Genomic DNA, 18125 nt, shown 5'->3' with positions numbered 1-18125 from the left:
GAAGTCAAACAGCTTGATGCTCTTCATTGAATGCAACGAATGAATAGGCAGGCGCCATTCATAGTCTACATGACTATTTTCAGTGATGGGCTGAAAGACCGCCAACAGCACACCCATCCCCAAACATGATCCAGCTCCTTTCACTATTTTATTCTGCCAAATCCATCCTGTCCAATAGATTAAAGGCTCCAAATGGTGGTTGACTCACTGCCAAAGTGGCTAATGTAATGGACAGACTTGTCCTTTTTAAAGCACAAATTTTCCCTGTGTTTTTGCTGATTCTATTCAAGGAAGCAGTGGTAAGAGGGAAACCAGGAGGTGTGAACAGCAACAGGTGGGCGGACAAATAACAGACCTGTCCAAACCTGGTTTACGTCACCAATTTTCCTTTAACTCCTCCAGTTGAAAGCCAGCTGTTACTTCCGCAGTTTAGGTTCGGGTTCATTTAATCCTTACCAACTGTGTTGCCAGATCTGTCTTTTTTTCATTTGTTTGTCTTCATCTGTTCCCCTCTGTCTCATTCATCTTACCAGTCTAACCTCTCTGGAGCCGTTTAGGGACAAAAGATTAGCAAAATGTGAAATATTGAAATTTGAAGTGAATGAGGCGGAGTGGCCACATTGAAGTTCTCTCCTCCAGCTAACTGGCTGATGTATTGACGGGCCCAGCAGACAGACAGTCACACATTGAGAATGGCTGTAAGGAAAATCGATGGAAAACACCAGGCAAGGACAGACATATCGCTCCCTTTTTCCCTTCTTCATTTATTCACTCAGTGGGCTCTGTCTCAGTGATTATCTGTCCTTTTCTTCTTTTGTAATTGTTTCTCTACATGTTTTTTTCTGAATCACCAGTCATCACATGCTATAATCATCCTCTTATCCCCTTATCCTTTTTATCCTTCTCTTTCAGTATTTATACACATAACAAATCTGTAGCTAGTTTGCTGTCTGTCCATTTTTCTTTCCCCTTTTTCTTTATATCTTTCATTTCTCTTTATATATCCACAGGCATGTAAACTAGCTTACTACTCATCACTGCCATCATTTTATCCTGTCTTTTTCTCACCGTTTCCTTTTTATCCCGTCGCCCCTTCTGGTCTGTCTTTTTGTATATCCCCCTCTGGTTCTCCCTCTGTCCTCCCCTCTCTCCTTTTCTCTCCCCCTCCATCTCTCTCTTCTCTCCATCTGTTAATGCTGTTATGGCAGTGAGTGGGAGTAAAGGGAGGGAGGGATGGAGAGAGATAGAAAGCGAACGTGAGAGGAGGTGGTGGTGGGGAGGGGGGGTGATCAACCACTTGGATAGAGGATAAGGGGGGTGGATGGAGGAGGGAGGGGGAAGGGGGTAGAGTTGTTATGGTGATGAGATCTTCTTTGTGTTAGGTTGCTAAGGCAACTTCAGGCGTACACTTGATACAGCCACCATCACCATCACCACCACCCCCAATCCCCCCCAGCCACATGACTGTAGGGAGAGCACTTCACACATTGCACACTCAGACTAGCACACCCACACATCGAAACACACAAATGCACGTGCACGCACACACTTTTTTTTTTTTTTTTATTATGTCCACCTGCTCTTGACAGACAAAACTGCATTTTATGTGACTGTTGGAGACAGTGTATGATTCATTTTCAACTCAACCGAACCACTGCGACTGAACATGTGTTTACCAACCTTCTGCTTTTGGTTTAAAAAGGACAAGAACAACAAACTCGCTAGTGTTCCTCCTATTCTCCTGACTTTTTAAAAATTTCCCCAAAAGCTCCAGGCTTATGTGTTCAGTTGATTAGTAGTTGTATAATATTTGCTTGGGTAGAGTTTGAGAGCTAAAAGACTTTAAGGTCACCTGACTCTTGAGTCTAAACAGTAAGTGTTGAACCAAGGCAAGAATATCCACCCAACTATTGCATTCTTCAACAGTAATATAGGGTATGTAAAGATATAAAGGGTACAAACAAAGAGGAGCGACACAACAAATAAATGTTCCCTTGCATGACCTGCTTTGTTTGCGTCTATGCGTAGATCTTTAATTGTGCACGTGTTTTCATTGGTCTTTGTGCCTCTTTACTGCGGTACCTGCAGCGATCTGACCTGTTCACGAGTTTGACTTGGATCAAAACAAATCATTTGAAACAGTTTGGAATGTGTCCTCCTGGTAGGTGGTACTGTTGCAGATAATAGAGTTTCGGAGTGAAGGGGATGAAAACAGAAAGCAAAGTAGGAATGAATGAGGGTAAAAATGAGGTTACTGAAATGATGATTCTAATTCTTTTCAGGTGGTGCTATCATAATTTTGTGAATAGACCTTTTTAAAGGATGCTTTTGGTGGGGCATGTTTCATTCCATTAATCACAAATTGTGTATACTTTAAAAAGATTGTTAACCAGTGAAGGAGGAGGTTTTGTGTCTAAATTGCATTCATGGAGAATAGGCATCAGGGAGTACAATATTGATGATCAGTGAGTCAAGTGTTGTTAAAGGATGTTGCTGTATGTTTTAGAACAAATTACATAAAAAATCAGCTGTATCCATATATATTTGAATGCCTTATTTGTGCTGAACTCGAATCAAATGAGATAATTAGCTGACTTGCTAAAGCCTACAACTGTTTTATTGTTTTTTTTCTATCCATACTCAATTGACTGTACTTACTTTTGTAGTTTTGTGTGCCAGGGACAGGGAAGTCAGAGGTCAAAGCCCAAAGTTGTTATTTAGTTATTTAGATGTGGCACCACATAACTCGGCTGGGCATTAGGTCATGGGAGCAAAGCTGTATAAAAATAGCCTATTTGATTGTTGTTTGGGAAGAAGCCTGAGATCAGTTAAAGACATAAACTGTCATTACAAATAAAAGCAGAGGTGTTTCTGTAATTATTGCCCTTGTCATTTGTTTTGTAATTGTTGTTTGTCATTCATATTGACATTACATATTCGTTACATCCTGAAATAAGTAAACAACACAACGCCACCCTAGAAAATACAGTTTGAGAAGAATCTTGCAGCTGAGCATGATGGCCTGCAGTGTAAATATGATGGTAATGTACTGTGTTTAGCAGAGTAAACATCCTAGCTGAACAAAAGGCTGGTATCTGTTAAATACTGCTATCGGAATGTCGACTCTCATCTTGGTCATAAACTGGTTAAGACAAAATAATATATCAGGAAACACACCACAGTCTCTATTTTGTTACAGTCCCCGACAACAGCCCTTAAGGACTGATGTATCTCTTGAGGTTAAGGATATAAAGTAAGAGAAAAGACTGAGATGCAAAAGAGAAGATGACGGCAGGGAGAGGAGTCATGAAGCTCTGGGAGCAATACGGGGGAGGAAGGTCTGTTCCATTGAGACAACTGAGGGGGCGACGTATACAATAAATGACAGAGAGGAGGGAGCTCGAGAAACTGAGAATAGTGTGGAACTCATGGGAGTGCATTACTATGACTGTATTCCTTTGTAGGAAGAAGATTCATGCTGATGAAGAATTCAGTCTAAACATGTATTTGATGTTAAGTGGCTTGTGACGTTATTCAGGTCATCTGTATATTACTGTCCTCTCTATGACTCATTCTTCATAGTTTTTTTTGTGTAATTTCAAGAACAGTCACATTGCGATCGTAATAGCCTGAAGGATTTCTGGTTCCACTGTCACAGGGTTTGGTATACCCTGCAGGTACTTGGATGGGGATTACGTAAAAGAAAGACAAAGACTTGCAGGTCAAAGAGTTGATTTGGTTGCTACTCATTTCCTACTCCATTTTGGCCGTGGCTGGTAGGTTTGTCTGCCAGTCTTGTTGGCAGGCATCCAAACATGGTTCTGAGATCGATTCCATCCTGGATTGAGTCGAAAAGTAATGATCTCAAAGATCTGCCCTGAGTCATATGAATAAAAATATTATGGATGCGCGATATGGATTTTTTTTCAGCTGATACCTGAAATGATCTGTACCTGCCTTTCATGTCTGATATTGATGAATAACTGATCATTTTTGTAGTGTTCATTGTTAGATCACAAACCAACTTTTAAGGTACAAACAGCCACCTACTGTATCTGAGTTTATAAAGTGCTTATTAAATCGGTCAAAGTAATTTGGCTTCATGTTTATCAGCTAGAATGTCACAGATACTTATAGATACCAGATATTAAGAATTTCTCAGTATGTCACTGATAATTTATTGGTCTGATATATCCTGCCTCCCTAGAAAATATTTAGAGGGAGAGCATAGCCTTTGTGAGTAGAGACAAGAGTCAAGCAAAGTAAGGGAGAAACTAATAGGTAAGCAATATACTTTTGGGATTATTTGAAGTGTCTCTTGTAGCTGCACTCGTAACTCATTTGTCTTCATCTCAAATATCTGTCTTGTGTCAGTCTCGTATAGACTGCAATTCACCATGTACTTCCAGCCCATCCGGCACCCAGTGTGGACAGGATTAGAATGGATCCTCTTCCTGTTTCCTGTTTCAACTAATGTTTATTAACATGACATGCCACTGCTGTGTAGAACCATTCCAACACACTGACATTTATTTGTATTTACTTGTTTAATTGAGCCATGGTTTTACTTATTTGATTGGTTGATGGACAGAATGTGCTGTGGCTGGCAAGGAAATCTCTATCTGCCCAGAGCCCATTTAGCTGGTGTTTGATACATTTTGGGTTATTACTCACCATGACCCTTTGTTTAAACAACGTTAAGGCTTCAGATGTGGCAGGCACAATGAGAGTTCGCATAGGTGAAGCAGATGCCAAATGAGTCTAAATGTCCAGCGTGTATGTGAGAGTTAACACATGCATACAAATGGAATAGAAATGCAGAAGTCACTCTTACTGCATTTTGTCTTTGTGCTGTAAGAAAAAAAATCCTTTTCAACAAGTTACTATGCTGATGTAGATCATTTCCTAAAAAAAGAGACAAACTTTGTACGTAAAAATTTCCTTTACAAAGGGTATCAATGTTAGTACGGAAGTGGCTGAGACCATGCTTGAGCTGTGTTGACTGATGGTAAGAGTGATCTCCATGGAGAGTAGAGTGTTAAACTCTGTCCATCTCCCCAGGTGACCGGGGGGGAAAGTGTGTGTGTGTGTGTCTGTGCGTGTGTGTGCACTTCCCCCAGGCTCCCATCTTCACAGTCTAGATCTAATGGGCTCTGACAGGATGGTAATAAGGTAGCAATGGACACACACTGTGCATCTGTGTATGTGTGTGGCAGCAGTGTGCTCTGTCCATGCTGGCTAGTAACAGCCCAGCCTTAGAAAGCAGGTGTTTAGGACTCTGACCTCACCCTCTGTGTGCGTAATTTACAACACCCTGTTACACACATTCGCAAGGTCAAGGTGCCCCTATACATGCACACAAATGCTGCACAAGGCCAAAATGCAGTCATGCACCATGTCGCACATAATGTGCACACACATACACAGCCCTTTTGTTCCTCCCTCATGCACACAGTTCGTTCTCTCTTGACTTGCTACTTTATTAGCTCTGATGCATATTCATATCCAGCAGTGTCTTTCCAGGCTCCCGCTACTCTGATGAAAACTGTCTAGTGTCAAGTACACAGCGCCGAAATCATGACCAGAAATTAAACTCGATTACGGCTGCTGTTTAGACATTTCCAGGAAACATCCTCTGCCTTGCACAGGATGTTTTTCCTGTGTTTGGCTTTAATTTTATTAGAAACATAGGTTGTAGCCAGTTTGTGTCAACATCATAATCTAGGAAATGTGGCTTAAAGATAATGCTTTATTACACAAATAGGCTGAAACGATGAAATGAATGAACTTTGTATTATATTAAACATATTTACAGGGTCTGCTTTTACATACATACGACCAACCATCCTAAGTATTTCACTAGCAAACTAAATCAGGTGAGGCAAAACCCCCCTCACCCTTGGGTCTCCTCGGCCTCTGCCTGTAGCCAGGTCTGTGGAAAGCTTATTGGCAAGAGGCTGGTGTCTTGGCCTGTTGTCCTGGGGTAAAGCTGCTGCCAGTGAAAGGAAGTGGTTGCTCTGCTGCATTCGTCTGGACAAGCAGAATGAAAATGAGTGAAAGGAATTAGACTTTTTAACAGAATAGGACTGATTACCCACTAACCTACAGAATAAAAATGCAATGCCTGTGCCAAGAAACATTTGCATTGGGTGGTGTTATTTTGCCTTTTAATATTTAGATTTGGGTGAGGCTGTTAATCGGCTCAATATCCTGCTTGCAAACATCCCTGTATACATGGAATATTCTGTAAATTTTATAGAACCATTACTGTAATAACAGGATGATTAATTTAGGCTATATGCCATTCTTCCCTGGCGTAAATCAGCGTCTCTCACAGGTTGTAATTTCACACAATCTCACTCTTTTGGCCTAGTGTAAGAGGCACTTGGTGTTCTCATGGGCCATCACTTAAATAAAGTAGTAACTTGAATATTAATGTGAATAGATATGCACGTTTGCATTCCGAACAAGCTGAACAGTGTGATTAGCAATGGTCTTTTGTTAGGAAATATTCAGTTTTTCATTTACATTTTCTGACCTAGATGCAAGGTGTGAAAAGGGCACACAGCATGCCTCAGTAATGACAGGCTTTTAACAGAGAGGCATCATTCAACAGTATTTTACTTACTTTATTTTAATATATTTATTTTATTTTATTAATCTCTCTGGCCAGAGATCTCCAAGAGGGTCAAAGATCAGGGTCGCCACTCAATAGCTCATCCAGTAAGCCTCGTGTTTTTCTTAAGGAACTACACAGATGGGTAGGTGCCTTTTGTTGAGAGTCCTCAAATGCTGAATCTTAAAGCGGAAAGACGTCAGATGTGCCATCCTGGTGGCTCAGGAATGCTAACAGTGTCCCAACATTATCTGTTCATCCAAACAGTGCTTTGCAGCAGCTGGCTACGCTTGCACAGACAAGTCTGCTTGTTGAGACAAAACGTAAACAACCTCTTTGTCATTTGTAATGAACAAAGAAACAGTTATCACAAATACTGATAGGGTAACTGTCAGTATTTGGGGAAAGAAACGTGTTGCTGGTTCAGACGGCCTAATTGATTATATGTAGAACATAACTGTCATTACTCTTTCAACCTTTTTCTCTCCTAATACATTATTCCTTATAAATATTTTACTTGTAAACATGTAACTATGAGGGCTTTTATTTATATATTTGTTAATACTCTCATATCTGTCTGGCTTCAGGCAGTCACTGTGCCGTCATTGCTGCTTATTTTGATCACGTTTTGTTTTACTAGATTTAAATTGGAATTCATGAAAAAATTATACTGCCATTTGTTCAGTGGAAAGTGTGTGTGTGTGTGTGTCTGTGTGTGTGTGTGTCTGATGTCAGTGCTTGAGGCTATAACTGCCACAGAAGCATTCATGTGTATAAAGAAAATATAAACTTAATATATACAATACTGAAAATACCTTTTTTCTCAATTCATCTCCTTACTCACATCTTCTCTCCCGGTTACGCTCTATCTCTCTCTATGTTTTTCTTCATGTCCGCCTGTATCTTTGAGCATGTCCTACTTTCTGTCTCTTCACCTCTCGTTGCCTTTATCTGTTTGGCTGTCTGTGTCTTTCTTTATTTCTCCAATGCTGACTGTCAGTCTGACTCACTGTCTGCCTTTTCCTTTTCTAAACCCCTTCTTTCACTTCAGCTATTGTTATGAAGAGCTTTAGAGCAGATAATGTAAATTGGGTTTTGAATGCAATCATAAAATCATATTAAATGTCATTATGTTAAAACAATGATGTTAATTTCACCTCTCTCTCTCTCCCTCCCTCCACAGCTCCACCACCCAGCAGATTCAACAGGAGAGTGTCAGGTAAGATGTGTGTGTGTGTGTGTTTGACGTCATGTCCCTTAAGTGTAATCCACACCAGGGACAACATTGCATACATCACCACCTAAGTGGCCCACCAGCAGCTTGTATTTGCGTTATTGTGTGTGTCATGTGCGTCGACTGATTTGTGTCCGTCTCTGTCACTGATGTCAAACACTGTTCAGGCAGTGTTTTCATAATGAGAGCATTTGCGTATGTCAAGCATGTAAAACAGTGTTAGAAGCATCACTGCGGTGTGTTTTGGGTTTTGTGTGTGTTGGTGTCTGTGGTTTGTGTATACGGTGCTCTTGTTTTCTCACGCTTGCTCTTGCCCGTCTAGTGTTTACATATGAGTAATTGAATGTCGTCAGCCGTCACAGAGCGCTGCACTTTGATTAGGCTCAGGGTGTGTCTGCTGATGTTTATCTTTACTGCTGTCCTACTGTCACTGTTGACCCTGCTGTCTATACCGCAGCGCCATAAAGATTTATTGTGGAGGATGCTCATTTGTGCAAGTCGTGAACTTTGTTTTTGTAGCTGTAACATGTAGTTGCGTAGAGTTCCTTGTTGTTATGATGTGATAAACAAAGTGGTTTCAAAGTTTCTTGTTAACAAAATGTTGTGTGATACAAGTAGATCCTCTTTGTAGTGGTAATGTTGTAAGACATAATGATCCTTTTTGAGCCTTGGAGAGAAATTGTGTTAATACAACAACAGAGGTGGAGCGTCACAGTGATGCTCATCATGTTTCCCAGAGATCTTCCTACAAAAAGCCTGTTTCAGTTATTTTGAAAAAGATTCCCATTTGTAATTTGCAAGTTGTACAAAGTTGTTTTCTTTTGCAGGTGTTTTTGTATGTGGGGTGTTTTTTTTTAGGCTAATTAGAACCACCCTTTTATCACCATAATATTCTATTAACAAAAGAGAGGAAAATGCTTTATGTGGTGTCCCATTTGGTTTGGTGTGTTGTAGATTTCTAAAGATAATTGGTTAAATGTGCAGGACAAGGTGTCATATTAGATAGGTTTTCATCCAAATATGGTACAAATGTTAAACAAATGTAGAAAAAATTGTCAAAAAACATGCAAATTAATGTGTTTTTATGCACTACCATTATGTGATTATTAGGGATTGGTTAATGAAAATTAACAATTGGATAGAAATCCAACTAATGACACACTTTCAATGCAGTTGCACTTAGCAGGAACATAAAAGCCCTTAAACATTTAAATGCAATCAGAGACGAAAAAAGGTCAATCATTTATATTATCTTTTGAGAGACTTATCATTTTTAGTTAGTGTTGACACTGTCAGAGTAGTGTTCATTCAACAAGTTTGCCATGGAAATGTACTGGACTGCATTGAATCCTAAGATGCCTCAAAACCTTAAGTTCATCCATATCTGGATGTACATGAGGTGGCGGATATCATTAACATATTTCAATGTACCATACAATACACAGACACAGACAGCCAGGTGAGGTGGTATTCTCGCAGTACTAAGGCAGTACTTTTAAAGACAGGCTGAGAAGTTTATTGGGCCCTCTGGATTAAAGTTTTATGCCTGTTTCACCTTTGACCACTGCATCACTGATAGGTGTGGTTGGTTGTCATCAAGAGCGTGCTTTGTTGTACAGTGATGTCACGGGGTCAAGGAGTACACCTGTACATCTCTGTAACAGGACGAGAGGTCAAACATCTGGTGGTCAGCAAAAAACAAGATATTTATTGTGTGTTAAGTTTGTCTTAGTTTATGTAATGCAGAGCTATAAAGAATTACATAAGATTGTCCAGGTGTTTCTGTTTCCCGTTCATGGTAAATGTAATCAAGTGTGACGATATTTGCATGTTGTACAGCCTTCGGTGACTGTTCAACCAACACCAATGTTGTCGTTATAGAAACAAAATTATCTTGCATGAAGTCATTCAAGGTAGAGAAATCTGTATAGAATATAACAAATCCGACTCATTTTACTCCTGGAACGTACACACGTACTTTGTTCGCAGGTAATAGAATACATTTGCTCATTAATCATTGATGGACACACATAGAGGACACATCTGTTTTACAATCCTTATCATGAGACATGCACACTACAGTCAGGCAGGAAGATATCATTGATGTTACTAGGAATCAGCGTTTTCTTACATGTGAAACATGAGACCACAATCACAGCTACATCTTTTATTTATTTTTATTTTTTTGTGGCTGAAAGCAGTGTGGAAATGATGACTTGATTATATTTGCTTTAGATTTGACCACGCTGCCCTCTTACAAGTGAACTCAGGCTTGTAAACAAAAACATGCTTTTGGCTGCTGTTTTGATATCCTGTCATCCTGCCAGGGAGAGATAGATTTGCTTCCTCCACGCTGCCAAAAAATCTGATTCCTGCAACTTAAGCTAAGCATGATGGACCTGCCTCTCTGCCTTAACTGATTTTTAATTCACACCAGTGAAGAGCTAAATATTTACACTAACATCTGTGTTTTCATACTTTTTAAACCCTTGTGTGGGTTTCAGGGTCGTATCTCGTCGTTGGTTGAGATTATGTTCTCACTCCTAATTAACAGCATCACATTCTGCTTGGCAGCGCTCTGAGGCCCACATTAACTGCTTTTTACTCTGTTCCTTTTATTGACCTGCCTTATCGAGCTGAAACTAAAGCAGTAAACACGTTGACACTTGACAGGTCACACGGCTCCAAACATGATTGGTATGAATGCTGAGAGATAAGGCGTTACACTCATGACTGTGCACGCACACATGCGCACACACACACACACACACGCACACACTTAGAAACTACCGTGCATTTTGTGATAAATGTCATGTGAGAAGTGGAGTGTGTCTCTGCAGAGTTGGAAGAAACACAGATACACAGTGACAATTTAAAAATGACCTTGTCAGTGTTTGTCATCCAGTGTGGGGAAACATGTCGCTGTGCATGTGTCATTTCCTCACTTCTGGGCTCCTTCAGTGGCCCGCAGTAATGATGTCCTCTCATCCCTTGTCCTGCAGGCTATGGTTTTATTTTGTGTTATACAATATCTCCCTCTCTACTTATGTGTGTTTGTGTAACGTCTCACCTTTCCCTGTGTGCGCGTATGTGTAGAAATATTTGACCAAGATGAAGTGGATACAGTGTCTGTGTTAGCATCTTTGTGGTTTTCTGTCCTGCTTGTGTTTGTGTTGAAATCATAACATGAGTCTCCTGTCACATCTCAACAAACCTTAAAGTTGTTTGTCTCAATGATGGATATGTATTGTGTATAATCTGCAGAAATTTGATTATTTACAAAATTGCTAGTCAAATGGCCGAAATGTATTGGTAATCTTGATTGTAAAATCTTTACTGCCTGTGGTGCCACAGCCATGCCTACATATTTTGCAAGTTACAGGGGAAAAAAACCCCATAGTCATACAATTAGTAACATGGAAATGAACATCAGTCTGTCCTTCAAGAAGAACAATGAACATTTTATATCACTTCCCCATATACGGGTAAAGTGGCAGTATGTACAGAGCTGCCTGCAACCTGTCTGCTGGCTTATTTTATTCTTTATAAAGGTTATTCGTAGTTATAGTTATAAATCATTGCACTTTCTGAAACTGTCTATAGCATACTTTCTTACTTGATTATTTGTACTACACATGTTAAACCAGTATGTAAAATTAGTTTACACGGCTTCCCTCCAGTGTGTGCGGAGGCGTTCAACCCAGACGAGGACGACGAGGACACGGAGCCCAGAGTGGTTCACCCAAAAACAGATGAACAGCGCTGCAGACTGCAGGAGGCCTGCCGAGACATCCTACTCTTTAAAACACTAGACCAGGTAAATTGAACTTGGCTCTGATACTTGCCGATGGCTGCGCAAACTCCACTGACCACTTGGGGGAGTGCATCACCATTTTGCATGGACGATAAAGTGAGTCATTTGAGGGCAACTTCTGCTGAAAATATCTTTGTGCGTGTGTTTGGCACAGACGGGTAACTGCTGTACATTAACATTAGATATACAGCAGCCATACATATTTGACGGACTTTAATTGATGCCACGTTTTTCAGAGAGACTACGTTACATCAGAGGTATTTTTTCATAAAGGTATTCTACACTCCAAGAAATTACTTCCATGCACTACTCTGGCAAAACATATCCAGGGGGAACGTTGGAGCAGCTGATTTTACCAGAGGCTGACAAATCTGGCAATCAAGTCATATCTAGCCTCACATAGCCGGACCTCTCTCATCTTACTTGTTTTCAGTTTATCCGGCCTCAACAATATATAACGCAACACCATCACCTTGTTCACGTGGGACAGGGCCCTGAAAGGCAGCAAGGCAGGCAGGAACAGAAACCATCCTTTTAACGTTATGTTAGGTTACGTAATACTGTACTTACCAAAAGGCATTCTCTCAATTCTCCTAACCCCTGGGAATATGCACAAACATTTAAACATTTGTGGTTGTAAGGGAGTGATTTAACAATGTAGAGGGACGTGTAACAGAAGTAATCCTGTAATTTTTCACCGAGGGAGAGAGGGCCCTAAAGTTCAACAATTCTAATAAAGTTAACACTTGAGATTGTTCTATTTCAACAGTTTTACATTTAAAAAAATAACAAATAAAAACATTTAAAATATGGATAAATATGACTATGTTGTACCTATCCAGCTTACAACAGCAAAAAATTATCACCATTTTAATTATACATGTTTTTCTAATATTCCTTCTCCCAACTATTGTTATTTTATTGACCTTTAAAAATCCCCTATCGGTCGACCTCTACCTCTAATATTTTCTCACTTAATCGACATACGATGGGGCAAAAGTACTCGCCACCCAATAGAACAGCACCAGAAACTCCAGCTTTAACAGCAAGGAAAAATTCTATGTTGCATTAAAATAGAGTTTATTGCAAAACAGTTACATTGGATTTTGTGACAAAAGACAGTTTCCGTCTTGCCTGCTCAGTGTATGAAATCACTCTACACTCCTCAGGAACCACACTTAGAAGCAACTGGTCCTTGGGCAGGTCAGATGATCAATTTGTGAAAAAAAAAGGAAAAATAACACAGCTGAAGAACTGTCCACGAACATGAAGTGCAAAAAAAATGGACAAAGAAGTGCTTGTTAAACATCTTGTCTTCCTTGTATCATTAATCAACACAAACCATTCTCTGCTTAGTCCCCAATGCCCATGTTACAGTGGTTTGAATATGTGTTTTGTTGCAGTATTAAAACTTCTCATCTTAAACCCTCCTATATATGGGCATAAGTAGATTGACTCAACCATTTATTTTTGTGTTTCCAAGAAATCACATGTCTGTGTGATGTCACTATAGCTGATTTATCCAAGTTTGTTTTGGCTGGGAAGATGCCTTTCAAATCAATTTGATATTTTTCAATCCCATTGTGAACCATGCAGCACTTGGAATCTACAATGATAAATCTATGAGATTAAGATGAACTCAAACCCCAGTGACAACAGTATTGTCCTGGAATGGCATATCCTGATAAAACATGGAGAAATCGTCACGATATGAAACAAAACGTCCTCTGTTCTTTCTGCTGAGCACTTTCTCAGTTTCCCCACTGGGATAATTCAATTTAATCTCATTTCCCTTCAGGAGCAGCTCTCACATGAGCTAGATGCCATTTTGAGCAGCTCCATAGCAAGTTTTCACTGATGCTCCATGTTTCTTCACCTCATCTGTGTCTGACGTCCTTTTTCTAATCCCACCCCCCCCATCCAGGAGCAGTTCTCAGAGGTGCTGGACGCCATGTTTGAGTTAAGGGTTCAACCCCAGGAGCACGTCATCGACCAGGGAGATGATGGAGACAACTTCTACGTCATAGAGAGGTAGGGGCATGTAATAATTTACTTACAAAGTGGTGGACCTTGTTCCATCATTGCTTGTGATCAGCTGAGCCTTTTGAGGATGGCCCATTCAAACTCTATCACGTGTTACCAATGAACCCGTTTACTTGTAGAATGTTCCAAACAGGAGTTTTTGGAGCATTCAGTAACTTTCCCAGCCCTTTGTTGCCCCTGTACCAATGTGTTTGAAACATGTTGCTCGCATCAAACAGATATTTGCAAAAAAGACAATTAATTTTCGATGAGGTCAAACATTACATTCATTTTTTTTGTACTGTTTTCAGTTGACAATATGGCAAAAAAGATTGGCAAATTATCACACTCTTATTTATTTATGTATTACATGGCCTCTCAACTTTTTTTTTTTTACTAAATATTTGTTTTGTAATTACAAGGAATAGATATGAATGGAGAGAAATAAAGATGCAAGAAACAATTGCATATAAGGATTGTTTAAATGAATAATGAATGAATAATAATGATGTAAACCACAAAAAATCTAAAAAGGGAAAAAAAAAGATTTACAACAGTGCAGCCATTTTGCTGGTCTTTCCTAGTTGTGTGTACGCTGTTTGTGGTTATGGTGGTTCATATGTGTGTGTCCATGAATACAGTACCTCTGAAGGCTGTGTGTTATTTTCCTACCATATTGCCGAATTGCCCAATCTGGAATACAGCATTTGATTGTAGGAGCATTTAAATGGTTCTTCTCATTATACTTGTGATGAATATGTGATGAATAACACATTTTAACTGGAAAACTATGATTATGCATCAAGCTGCAGGCAGCGTCTTTAATTGCTGTAATAATGTTCCCAGGTTCTTGTCATGTAAAGAGGTGAAATGGAAACATTGTAGGTTGAATCGATTATCTTTTCAATCATGGAGGCTACTTTGATCATCCATGAAGCTGCACTGCATGATCATTTCACAGTCTCTTGACTAGCCTAAGTGATTACATAGGTTTTTAACCTCTGCCACCAATGAGAAAACGGACCTGCCAGCGTTTGGCTGGAGGCTGCTCATTGTTTATCCCACCCTGGGCTCTATTCATTCTTGGCATGGGACATATCAGTTCAGCACAGCGGTTTGGTTCCACTTGTTGTGTGCTATCTTTCTATCTGCATACACACTTTCTAACACAGCATGCTGCCTGTACAAGAGACATGTGATGACCTTTCAGAGCAGCACGCCTGCCTGGTCATATACTATCCCGGGGTTTTCCCTGGCCTGTAAATGGCGTAGGTTGGAGCTAATGTCACCAGCAGGGTGTGGTGTGAGCACGGACACACACAGAGATGGAGGGATAAACACAAACCAAAAAACAAAAGCAGGAAAGAAAACAGGGCAGAGTAACACACTGAACCACATGTATACATCTCCACTGCCCCCCTGCTAGCACATCATAATGTTAGTTGTTAACTTAAACAGACTTGGTTGTCAAACATGCCACATATTGGCAAACTGAAAGCACTGGCGTCATTGGCCTGTGTTGTGCTAAAACCTAAACAATCCAGTCCTGAAACCTTGAAGACAGGAAGTAGCTGGAACATACTCCGAAGCCCTTAGGGACAAGGAGTTAGTATTTAATAAGAGGGATGACGTGTTTGATGTGAGAGGAAGTTAATTTGTTTATACATTAATGTTCCATCAAAGTTATCACAAGATAACTCTTTTTTTTCTTCTTTTTCTGATCATAATAAAGGATGAACGACCTAGTTGTATTTCTCTATATTAGTTTTGAAATGATGAACAGCTCAATTTTGTATTTGTCATTTTATCTTTAGTCCCTGCATCTTTCCAAGAGCACTAAAACATCCCAGTTGTTTACACATTTGATACTGAGTAGTTTCGTCTTCTATCTCTAAGTTTTGAAGAGACCTGAGGCTACAGTGTACAACTCAGTCTTTCCAGTTGTTAACCAGCAAGTCAACTTTGGATCGAAACCTCAACATTCTGGCAACTTAAACATAAACTACTTCTTCTGGGTATTCATCGATCATAGCTGAGTTGCCTGTTTTCCAAGAAGTAAAAATTGTTATTAAAAGAATCTTGGCTCTTTCTTCTACAGCTGTCTTCTTGGCTCAAGCAGATTTGTGAAATGTATCAATGATCACAGCTTTCACACCTGCCAGGTTTCTTTATTAAAACGCTAGCCGCACTGTGTTTAAAACACTGCCTCTCTCAGCTGTGCTCACAAAGGTAGGCGACGACATAAGTGATCATCGTCCCCATCGTCATGGTAATCCAAATGAAGTTAATACTCCAGCAGCGACAAGGGTTTCAGCCCCACTATACAGCCAATGGGAGGACAGGCTACCTTAGAAAATGACTGGTTAATCCTGCAGAGCAACAACGCTGCAAATTACCTACGCCGGTATTAATCCTCATACAGAGAGAGAAGAGGGAGGGAGGGGGAGATTGAGCTGCTCTGCTGAAGTACTACTATCTGCCAGAAACGTAAAAACCATGACCAAACATTTTATGATACTGTACATGAAGGTATACAACAATATTCAGACATGCAAAATTTCTTTCACCATTACATTTCTTCACAATTTAGCACTTTTCAGTCTCCAAAAAGAGCATAGCACAACTATACACACTAGTGCACCCACACAAACACAATTAGTGGTTTGACCCTGGACCCTCCAGGCTCCAGAAAATCGGAGATTAGATCTTTAGTTGAACCAGTGAGTAGGTCGGTAAACAACACTGCCCCCCCCCCCTCTTAGAGTTTGTTTCAACTACATAAGTCATTGTAGAATATGGATTTATGTGATTTTCTCTTTCAACGTTTGCCTTTTTCTTCTCTTTCCCTAACTCTCTGTCCCTCTCTTCTCTCTCTCTCTCTCTCTCTCTCTCTCTCTCTCTCTCTCTCTCTCTCTCTCTCTCTCTCTCTCTCTCTCTCTCTCTCTCTCTCTCTCTCTCTCTCTCTCTCTGCAGGGGTGTGTATGACATAGTGGTAAAGGGAACATGCGTGGGTCAGTATAACAATAAGGGCAGCTTCGGGGAGCTGGCACTCATGTACAACACGCCACGCGCCGCCACCATCGCCGCCACCACGGAGGGAGCATTATGGGGACTGGTAAGAACATACAAATAGACAAACACACCAGGGTCATATGTAGATTAATGTGATATTTTATGATCATTATGAGTTAAAAGTAAGATCAATTTTCTGTCAAAGCAAACAATTGCTTAATTACCTGCAGTTTGTCCTCAGTTGTATTATATATCAAAGAGGTGTGTTCTGTCACATGTTTCCAATGTTGCTCTGTCAGTCAGATTCTCAGTTATAAACTCCGCTCCCCTGTCAGGATTGTTCTGTGAGCAGGTTAGGTCCAGTTTCTGTTACCAAATACAGTACATTGAGCTATGATGCTTAGACATGTTAAGAATGGAGCTATGTTATCTATGAATGAAGCCGGTGCTGTTCTCTCAGGGTTTGTTCTGCTGCAGCTCCTCCCTGTGGTTGAACAGAGGAGGACCAGCGGCAGTCTGTCAGTCTGAGAGAATGTGCCCTCAGGAGGTGTTTTTTTTTTTTTTTCCTCCAGGACCGTGCCACCTTCCGTAGACTCATTGTGAAGAACAATGCCAAGAAGAGGAGGATGTACGAGTGTTTCATCGAGTCTGTGCCCTTACTCAAGTCACTGGAGGTGAGTTCATTGGTTATAGGCTTTCTAGATAGTCCTCTCGCTGTCTGCAGCAGAGACGGTGTACGTTCCACTACAGAGTGGATGCAGCATCATCACATCTCAACCTAGCCATCCAACTACCCAGCCAGTTAATCATGGGAAATTTGTTTATGATGGGAAAAAAGTTTGGGCACACTCACCAACAAATAGTATATTTAAATCAGACGATGGACGATGTACTACACTTTTGAAGGATGATAATGAACTTTATTAAACCCAAAGGAAATTCCTGTGCCAGAGAATGTTCAAAAACACAGTAGCTTGATAATAAAAGAAAGTGTAAATGGAGTAAATGCTGATATCCCTGGCTAATAGAATAACAGTAAAAATAAAATCAGATACATTTAGTAAAAAAAAAGTCCACTCCAAGAAAAAGTAAATAAAAAGGTAGTTTGAACAATGATATTGAGAAGTAATAAAAAATGATATTGCAACTGATGAACAGTGAAAAAGTAATATTGCACACATTCAGTAGTATTTTATATAATGAGTTTTGGCATTTCTATAAAAAAACATTTCAAATACAACTCCAGAAAAAACAATAAACACAATATGGGGATAGATCTCAGAGAGATTTCTTTTGCTTTTCCCCCACCAATCACCCATCCTTTTTTTGCACCACCAAGCTTTAACTGTCCAAAACACAGAAGAATAGATATTAGTATCGCCCAGCGAGAGCACAGTGAAAGAGTTGATTGGATTTTGCATGATTTT

General features: G+C 40.1%; 1 protein-coding gene across 2 annotated transcripts in view; it reads left to right on the top strand.

Annotated features, from left to right (window-relative positions):
- prkar2aa (protein kinase, cAMP-dependent, regulatory, type II, alpha A) overlaps positions 1–18125 on the top strand; it is a 44425-nt gene that overhangs the window by 21622 nt on the left and 4678 nt on the right. For both annotated transcript variants that reach the window (XM_030422891.1, XM_030422890.1), the window contains exons 3-7: positions 7800–7835; positions 11531–11667; positions 13589–13695; positions 16660–16801; positions 17271–17372. In XM_030422891.1, coding sequence (XP_030278751.1) covers positions 7800–7835; positions 11531–11667; positions 13589–13695; positions 16660–16801; positions 17271–17372 — 524 coding nt within the window. The remainder of the gene's footprint in view (positions 1–7799; positions 7836–11530; positions 11668–13588; positions 13696–16659; positions 16802–17270; positions 17373–18125) is intronic.

Source organism: Sparus aurata, chromosome 7 (assembly GCF_900880675.1).
Source record: "Sparus aurata chromosome 7, fSpaAur1.1, whole genome shotgun sequence".
Taxonomy (NCBI): domain Eukaryota; kingdom Metazoa; phylum Chordata; class Actinopteri; order Spariformes; family Sparidae; genus Sparus; species Sparus aurata.
Note: the sequence above shows the minus strand (reverse complement) of the source record. Positions and strands in the feature narration are given on the sequence as shown.